This window comes from Bombus pascuorum, chromosome 4, assembly GCF_905332965.1.
Source record: "Bombus pascuorum chromosome 4, iyBomPasc1.1, whole genome shotgun sequence".
Classification (NCBI taxonomy): Eukaryota; Metazoa; Arthropoda; class Insecta; order Hymenoptera; family Apidae; genus Bombus; species Bombus pascuorum.
Window position 1 is genome coordinate 7,076,875 of NC_083491.1, and position 9,753 is coordinate 7,086,627.

The 9,753-nt window shown below is 37.1% G+C and overlaps 1 protein-coding gene across 2 annotated transcripts in view; it reads right to left on the reverse strand.

Moving 5' to 3' along the window:
- LOC132906116 (inaD-like protein) overlaps positions 1 to 9,753 on the reverse strand; it is a 158,809-nt gene that overhangs the window by 28,116 nt on the left and 120,940 nt on the right. For both annotated transcript variants that reach the window (XM_060957985.1, XM_060957986.1), the window contains exons 18-19: positions 7,805 to 7,910; positions 5,075 to 6,839 (exon numbers count right to left, since the gene is read on the reverse strand). In XM_060957985.1, the coding sequence (XP_060813968.1) occupies positions 5,075 to 6,839; positions 7,805 to 7,910 (1,871 nt within the window). The remainder of the gene's footprint in view (positions 1 to 5,074; positions 6,840 to 7,804; positions 7,911 to 9,753) is intronic.

The window sequence follows — 9,753 nt, forward strand, 5'->3', positions numbered from 1 at the left end:
AGATAAAACAAAACTTGTAAAATTTCCAAATGCCCAAAAATTCACAAGGGAAAAAGAACATCACGATCGACCGTTCGAACTTTCCAAACACCAGCACAAGTCAAACTCCAAATTGATCTTTTCTTCCCTAAACCGCCCAATGGAAAAATAAAAAGATGAACAAAATACGGGAAGAGGAAATCAATTATTTAAAAAAGGAGTACACGAAACGAAACAAAAAGAACGAGCTACCTCTCACGTTCGTCCGCGATGCCAAGGTGTTCACTGTCGCGTCCCGCTGCGTCACTGCAAACTGGCTTACTCTGATCTAATAAACAACGCACTCCTCTCCGCGTGTACTACGCTCGAGAAACGTGGCGTTACACGCGCGCGTCTGACGCTCTCCAAACAACGTCACACACTCTTCTCACATACATTTATACATTCACACACGAATACATACATATGCACGTACATAAACCTAACACTTACACGAATTAAGTTCACGCGGAGACGTACGTAAGAACTTTTAGTAGTTTGTTTTTTTTCGAAAACTGCGTTTTTTTTGTTTCGTACAAGTCGGGAGACTACACGAGACTGCGGAGAGCAGAGTCGAGGCGGTCAGAATCGCGACTAATCGCGAGCAACCACCTCCAGGAGCGTTCTCCTGCGAGTGCATGCACACGCAGACTCGTTACTGTTGTATGTCTGCCTTGTGTATACATATTGGCGTGTCGGTGTGTAAGTGCGGACGCGCGAGTCCACGCGAGTTACGAAGGTTTTGCGATCGCGTGGGAGGAAGTAGCGACGAGAGCTTCGCTGCCGCACAGTTTCCCGTCTCTTTTTTCTAGATTCTGCCTCTTCCGCGTCTCTCTTTAACGCGTAGTTGCGTCTACAGCCAATAGGGTGGATAGGAAGAAGCTTTTGGGGATGTTTTTCCTAAGGGATGTTAACTCTTTTACGCGCTATTTCGTGTCCATGTAGTATCGTCATGGAGTAATTAAATAATAGATAATACCGTTTGTAGAGTCGGTAAATAGTAGATTTCTTGGGTTTTGGTAAAGCTATTTGGGGGTTACTTTTAATGTACTATATACAGAATGGACTGGAAGAAGTTCTCAAGGATGTTTTTCTTGGGGAATGTTAGACATTTCATGTGCAATCTTGCCTCTGAATAATATCATAGTTTAATTGATTGTAAAGTTATTAAGTACTAGATGCCGTTGATTTTTGCTGAAATTATTTTGGCTTTATATATATGGTGTGATTTTTTTTTTTTAATATTAGAAGAAACGTGTCTCTGTTATTCAGAATTGTTACAAGTAGAATACTTTGCTGTTATTAAAGCAAGATTCGGTTCTGCAGGGGTTGATTTTTATACAAATTCGTATTTTTGTAAACCTATTTAAGGAAATAAAATCTCAGAAGAAATGTATTTCCTCTACAGAATATTATATTATTATATTTATTATATTATATACAGGATGGACTGGAAAAGTTCTTGAGGATGTTTTTCTTGGGGAATGTTAGACATTTCATGTGCAATCTTGCCTCTCAATAATATCATAGTTTAATTGATTGTAAAGTTATTAAGTACTAGATGCCTTTGATTTTTGCTGAAATTATTTTGGCCTTAGGTATATGGTGTGATTTTTTTTTTTTAATATTAGAAGAAACGTGTCTTTGTTATTCAGAATTGTTACAAGTAGAATACTTTGCTGTTATTGAAGCAAGATTCAGTTCTGCAGGGGTTGATTTTTATGCAAATTCGTATTTTTGTAAACCTAATTAGGGAAATAAAATCTCAGAAGAAATATATTTCCTCTACAGAATATTATAACAAGTACTACACTCTGAGTATTTTAGTTATTTTTGCGTAATGCGTACAATTTATGGATTCTTGCGATTTTAAAATTCCTACGAATGCATAAAGGTCCGCAGTCTATTGATCAGCAGACCGCGGATTTTTATGCAATTTCAACGTGCGGTTTGAAGGATTTATTTTAGACATCGAGAACGTAGATACGAGCTTAATTTCGTCCCATCCTTTTCTCTATGCAATCTGTTAAGAGGGTGGGTTTCTTTTAATTCGTTTTAGTTTAATTACGAAGAGATATCGACTAGGATTAACGTAGGAAATAGACACTCGCGATTCTATTTTCCGACGTATTTCTCAAAATATCCAAATGTTGAGTGTATCGCCATTTTTTTTTACCACTGACAAATAAATATTTCGTTATAAGTTTCTGACTTACTTTCAAAGAAAGACACATTTTAAAGGAAACCAACCGACTGTTGGTTTTCTGAATTTTCATGCGGCATGCAATACACTAAAAGCAAATGATAATACTAAGGATATGTAAGACTCGTATAATATTTATAATAGATAGAAGTCTTTTCGAGGGCAAATAGAATTCGTACAACATTCACAAGTTCCAAGTCACGTAGATCGTTAGTGACCTGCGACAGGAACCGAAAATAAAATTTTCACGAGACAGAGAAGCATACTTCGACTTAGTTTCTCGACAAAGCGTCTATAAGAGAATACTATAGTTTCAAGAACCGCTACTTATCTACGAGCAAGTATTTTACTATGCGTTCAAATTTTCGTGTCCGTCAATTTTGTCATAAATTTATTTTATCACGGTAATAGGCGTATTAATCCAAAGATTATTTGGAAAATCTACCGTGTAAACGGATATCTGTTACGATATTTAATTGCAATTTTTTCACGCCTCTTTCGTAATATACATAGACAAGATTAAAAACTTTGTTAATATATAATGTCTCCTTTTAGCAAGAAACAAAATTCGTAGGTTAAGAATATTAATTGGGCCATCAGTGAACCATGGTAGGAACTCAACATAAAATTTTCACATGGCAAAGGAAGATACTTATCGACGCATTTTCCTTAACAAAATATGTATGAAAGGGGTAGGCTACTATATCAAAAATTTATTTGCACTACCATTTTTCTATAAATGGCCTTTTACGAGACAATATTTTACGAAATATGTTTCTAACTTTTCCTTGAAGTTATGTCAAGCTTCGAATAAATTATCTACTTTGGTATATGCAAACAAAGATATTAAAAGTGTATTTATAATACAAATATACAATATAAAGGATGCACTGAGAAACGTAACATTCATTTCGGATCATACAGACCTAAGAACAGCGTAATTCATGTAAACGAACATCTTTCTATTTTTTTTCTTTTTTTAATTATTCAACCCTTCTTTCACGAATATTCTGTATAAAAATACTTCGACCGAGAATAGCTATACGATAAAACAGAGAAAGGTTTCATCACTCTGTTTCTTGTCTTTGTCTTCTCGTTTGATGACGTCGCCACGAGCGTCTTGCTTCTTCCTTTCGCGTTATTATTCCTATTCACTCGTTCTTATCTTCTATCGTCTGGTTTTGTGCCGTTTCGTTCTCCCCTACGATTTTCCCCCTCTTCAGCGCCATCTTTTCACATTTATATTTGCGTTCGGTTGCTGCAACCGACTCTGGTCTGCTCCTTTAACCCACTTTCCTGCCTTTTCTCACTGCTTTTTCCGCTACCTGCCTTTGCCACTTCTTTCTGACGTTTCGTTTTTGGTTTGTTGAATCTTTCATATGGCAAAAGGGTGGAAAGGGGCGTGTCGCGATTAAATTGGAAATCGCAGGTTTGAAGTATTAATAGTCGCGAGGTAGCTTGGTTTGTGCGACCACGTTAATTGTTTCAAAGGTTTCTGTAATTAAATGTTATGCCTGCACGGATTTTGAAAAATTGTATTTCATCCGTTTCGGGATTTCTTAATTGGGTTTTCTGTTGCGGAATTCGTTCACTATATTTCGTCCATTTTCCCATTCTCTTTGATCATATTTCGTTAACTGTCTTAAATCAAACTTTGTTAGTTGTATTTCAACTGTTCTGACGTTTTTCAGTCGCATACATTTGCTCGCTTCAAGATTTTTTAAATTCCTCAATAAATCTGTATTTAATGGAATAAATTATAATCAAGGAATTACAAAATACCACAGAACAATTTGAAAAATAAAAGAGACCAAAGACAACGAGATAGCTATCGTAAGAATACCGAGATATCGAACGTAGTTAACGAAAATAATTAATTCGCAGGCCTGTTTTAACCGCTCACGATCGATTGGCAAAGGAAACAGGAACAAACGAAAAAAAAAAGAATGGTAAAACAGAGAAAGGGGTGGCGGCTATAGAATTTTCGGGTCGCGAAACACTGTGTGGTATTCTACACGACCTAGATTTTCAACCAATTGTGCGCATTTCGCGGGATTCCTACGGTCACTCGCGTAATCCATTCGACTGGCTGCACGGAAAATAACATTGTATACATTAATCGACGTTCGAAGCCTTTTTCAGGATGTCACGAATCATGGAGAGAATTTTCGGTTGGCGAGATCAACGCCGGTAATTAGCTTCGTCCAATTATTTATTATCTCTTTCCATCAGAAACGGATAGACGACTTGGAAAAATAAACCGAAGAAGTGTATTCCCAAAGGTGTAGATATTCGCCAATTTAGAAATCAGTATATGAGTAGAAATCAGTCGTATATTATGCAATTGATTATTTCCAGCATTAAATGGTTAATTCTATTAATGGAAAGCTTCTACGAAAGCTTTTAAGAATTTGATAAAAGTAGTTTGACGACTGTCATTATAACTAACTAGATCTGATATTGATTTTAGGATTTCAGGATTTAAGCTCATAAAACGGATCGTAAAAGTATTTACACACTTATCACTAAAACATTTTATGGATATACTGCGCGTTATATGAAACGTTGAAATTTATATTAGCACATATGCGATGAGACTGATATATTGGTAAAATTTGACATCCATCCGGAGAAATATATTTATTGCAAACATTATGTTTAGTATAAAATTAACATTAACGCGAATAAGACAGCTTATGTCCCATAAGTACCTCAATATTTTCTCAGTTTTGCATCCTCGAACATTCGCTACTTAAACACGTTGAAATGTAAAAAATCTCTCAAGATTAAAAAATTTCTCCATAATTAAAAAAAAAAAAAGAGGAAGAAACTCTCAATTTCTTTTTCACTTACCTCCTAATTATCTTCTCCACGCCAAAATCCACCAGACTGTCTCGATCGTCATCCACGTTCCTCCTCCTCTCGATAGCCGCATTCTCCAACAAAATCGTCAGTTCGGGTTGATCCGGTTGTGCCAATGTACCAATCATGAATCCATCACGTTCTTTCAACTTTGTCACTTTGAATCCCGGTCTTTTCGAACCTTCGCTCCTTGTCCTGTTCAATCTTCTGTCCTTCTTCTCTCCATCCACCATTTCCTCTTCGTCCCCAACTTCAGACACTTTCGACAGGTCCAATAAAATTTCCGTTTTGATGTTCCTCTCAGAAATTTTATTCTCCTCGCTGCTCTCGGCCAAAGCGTTCTCAGACGTGGACTTGGCCAAACTGGTCAACTGTAGATGCGACATGTTCACAGTTTCCGGCGATGGAACCCTTCCCGTCCTCACTCTCACCGAGTCAGAGACCACAGCCACTTCCGGCGGCGAATGTATTTCAATTTTCATCGTTTCGTCCACTCTGTTCGCGGCTGCTTCCTCAGCAGTGATTATTCTAGCCTTCACCAACTGAACCTCCGGAAGAATTCCATCTATCTGTTCACTGGTATCCTCGAAGAATATCTCTTCAACGTTTTCCTGTATCCTAACCTCTTTCTTCGTGTCGTCCAATAGAGATTCCCTGGAAGATTCCCTGGAAAACGCTCTGGGTTTCTTTCTCATTGAACTTCGACGTTTAGTGGCTGGTACCTCTGCCTCAGGACTCGTCACGGATGGTTTAATCTCTTCGACACCTGCTGCTGGTTTCTCAGGTGTCGCCACTGTCACTTTAATCGACGCGGAGATCTGTTTCTCCGACTCGATAGAGGATGGAGTCTTTACTTGCTCTTCGGGTCTTCTTATACTCTTCGTTCTTATTAATAGCTCGTCTTTCGAGGTTTCAGGTTGAACTTCCTGGGCCTCTATAATACTGGATGGACGCGTGATTCGTTGTTCTCTGTAATCACCAGGTGTCTGGACGTCGGTCTCAGGATCGCTGACCGGGATCACCTCCGAGTAAGTGAGCACACTGTGCTTCGTTAAAAATTCTGTCACTCGTTCTATACATTTTTGCTCTCTGAGACTTTTCCTTTCTTCTCTTGATCTGATCACAGCTCCTTCCATGTCTTTTCGCCTTCTAGGCTCATCTATTTCGGTTCTAGAAACTTCCGAAACAGGTTCCTCCACTTCGTCTATTTTTCTTCTGGAAGATCTTCGATCTTGTTCTTTCCTCTTGAAAACTTTCTTCTTCGCGCCTCTCTCAGCTACGTCTGTTTTGCTTAATGTGTCTCTGGACGTGGACAGTCGTTCTTGCGAGTCCATTCGTCTCAAGGTCCTTCTTCTTTCAGCGTCTGCACGTCTTTCTGTGGAGGTGGATGGCTGAGCTGCGCTCTCAGGCACTTTTTGACACGGTTCTTCCAGTTCTATCACTGGCTCTCGTTTTAACTTTACTTTCGGTGTTGCCTTCTCCACGCCAGTCGTTATTTCCTGATTGTACTTTGTGGATAGCTTCTTGCTGAGTGGCGTGGCGCTGCTGTCAATGATGATCACGTCTTTTTCGTCTAACGGAGTCGTTGGTTTGAAATCGTGGACGTCGACTTCTGTGGTTTTTAGAGGTTTGTCTAGCTGCCCAGGTTTCGGAGGATGTTTCGTTGGACTGCAGGTAGGTGTGATGGGCGATGCGTCCTTCCAATGATCTTCTTCTTCTTCGGATTCCGGTTTGTTCATTGACAGTTCTGTTACTCCTGCAGAATGAAAATAATAACGATTACAGTGGTTTCTTTTGCGACGAAACGGTGTTTGGGGATCTTGTGAAGACTCTTCCCTATATTTAGTTCCTGGAAAAGAGTTGCTGTAAAAGTTCATTTAGATAAAATGAATATCTTTTATTCTTTTCAGTGAAATTTTCAGTGATTTTTCAGCCAAAATGTAAGTGGGAATTTTGTAAAGATTCTTTGCTGGTTGTGCTCAGTCTTCATGGGTGTTGAAGTTGCGAAAATTATTTCTATATGTAATAGTTTGTTTTAACAAATTAAAATGTGGAATATTCTGTTCCAAGCGAATAAGAATTTTTTTGAAAAGACTCCTTGGTAGTTGTGCTTCAGTTTTATGACAATTCAGATGAAATATTTTCCTTTTTTTAACAAATTCCGAAATTAATAACAATAAGGTTGAACAGTTTGCATAGAAATATTAGTTTTCTTTCTCTGTGAAATAAAAATATTTCGATACGAACAAGTTTCGAATAATTATTCCATTAGTAATTGTTATTATCACGTACGAGTGTCAATGAGCACGATAATCTTTTTAATTATGTTATGAGCTGTACCCGTAACTTACTGCCGACTATTATCGCAAACGTGTTCTTCAGATCATCCAACTTGTTTCTCGAAACTCAGTGAACCAAAACTGACTGATTTGAACTAGTACTGCGCAACTACTATCAGAGATCTTTACCATTGACACGTATAATGTATCTAACCAAACAAAAACTAGATAAGATATTTGTACTTGACTCGTTTTCACGCGCCAAGAGATTCTGTACACAATATTGGCACACATACAGTGATCAATAAAATGGAAACCTTAAGAACTTTCATCTTACAGTTGATCGTTCTTCGTCATTGCGTACTTCCAAAAATATGAAAAATTCCTCAGAAAAAAGAAAGAAAAAAAAAAAGAGGAAAGAGTCGATCGACATGAAGAATACCTGATCTGGAGGAGAGGAAGTCCTCGAGCTTGGCTGCGTGATTTGTCGTTTCGCTTTCGTTGGGGAAGCTTTTGCTGCGTCTTACGGGGCAAATCGGTGGCACCCTCTGCCGTAGGATCGGCCATCGGGACATACAAAAGAACCGAGAAAATAATCAGACAATTAATGCCATGGTCAGTGTCTATCGACAAACGGTCCTCTATTCTCGCGGATATAAAACAGTGGAAGAAAACGCGCGGGAGATCAGAGAAGCGGTTCCAGACAAAATGCTACTTCGAGAATGGAATATAAATACAGTTTAGCTAGCTCGAAACACGTGGTCATTTTGTGGGTGAAACGAGAGAGAAGTTTGGAGTTAGAGCTGCTGCCAATGATTAATTTGATTAAGTTTGAAGAGTTGGTTAAACCGATGACACGTAAGAAAAGTGGAAAGATCAAAGTAATGATCGTTCATTAAGTGAGATTGATTTTTCTTTGGTATTTCGTTATTTTTTATATTTGATATTTTTCTGATTTATCAAACTATCGAGTTTTTATGGGGATAATTATTTTACTAACTCGTAATCAGTTAATTTATCGTATACAAGGTAAAACTAACTCAATTATGTTCTAGTTTTGTTGAATGTTTTGATTTTTGTCTACAATTATACGTTTATATATATGTTTCAATTTCTTTTTTTATTTTGTTACATAATTATCGTATGCACGATTCTCGACATTGCAAAATACAAAGAAAACGTGTCAACGTTCGAAAGTACAGAAAATTCAGTGAATTAGGAAAGTGTACGGAGCATTCAGTAGAAGCGGACCGTCTCTGGTCAGACACGGTACGATAAAAGCATCTCCATCAATTGATTGTTTAATTTATTATCTTACGATGATGTTTTACACTATTGGAAATTAATATACGATCATTGGCAGCATTCGAAGTCGAAAGCATAGAATACGAAGTCAGTGGAGCAGTAGATCTGGAAGTTATTATACAGACAGTCTTGGATATTTACGCAGTGTGAAGAGAGTCAGAAAAAAGCGCAATTTGAAAACATTTATGGAAAAATTTCTAACTACTATTTACATTACTATTTTCACTACGCTATTTTTTCAACCCCCCTCCCCACATTTTTTCAAAATTTAGATAAGCAACCAAAATGATTTATTATTTCTTACTTTTTTAATCAAACAACTTCTTTATGGTTTCAAGGAAGCAATGCTCACAAATAATATCCCAGAATTACACCAGAAATATCTTTCTCGAAATTTACAAGGCAATAAATAATCTCTTGATAATATTTCGTTGGAAAAAAGGATATTTCAAATTTAATAAAATAAGCTCATTGTTTCAATAGTTTGTTAAAATTGCCTAACTATTCGACGCACCACGTCGTTCTGTTATCATTGCGTAGTTTCAGAAATATTTAAAATTCCTTTAAAAAAATATGCAAAGTATTAAAAAAAAAGAAGATTTTTTAATGGAAAATAATTTTTCCAAAGCTCGAATATACATTTCTGAAATTTCGATATTTCGTATGAGAAAAAAAGGAAAGAATATTCTTTGATCACGCAATAATACGTGATACATAGGCAACGCTACATTATCGGTGCTGGCGTTCACAATATATGCTGCAAATGTTATTATGTAGTACCTAATACTTGATAACTAGCGTATATACTGACAGCGTGCTGAAATTAACAAATATGGTACACGCTTCTATCAGTGCTTGTTCCTTCAACGATGGTCAATTAATACAATATCTCGATTATTCAAGCACTGATTAACAGAATATCCGATTACTCGATACGGTAAATTATAAGATAACCAAATACAAATTTACGTTTCCTGGGGAACTTTGAATAATTCCCTGCTCCTCTTTTTTATTCAACAGCTGCAGAATAATTAAGTGGGAAACGCCTAAATAATCGGGAAGTTGAAATAATAAACTTAAAGTATA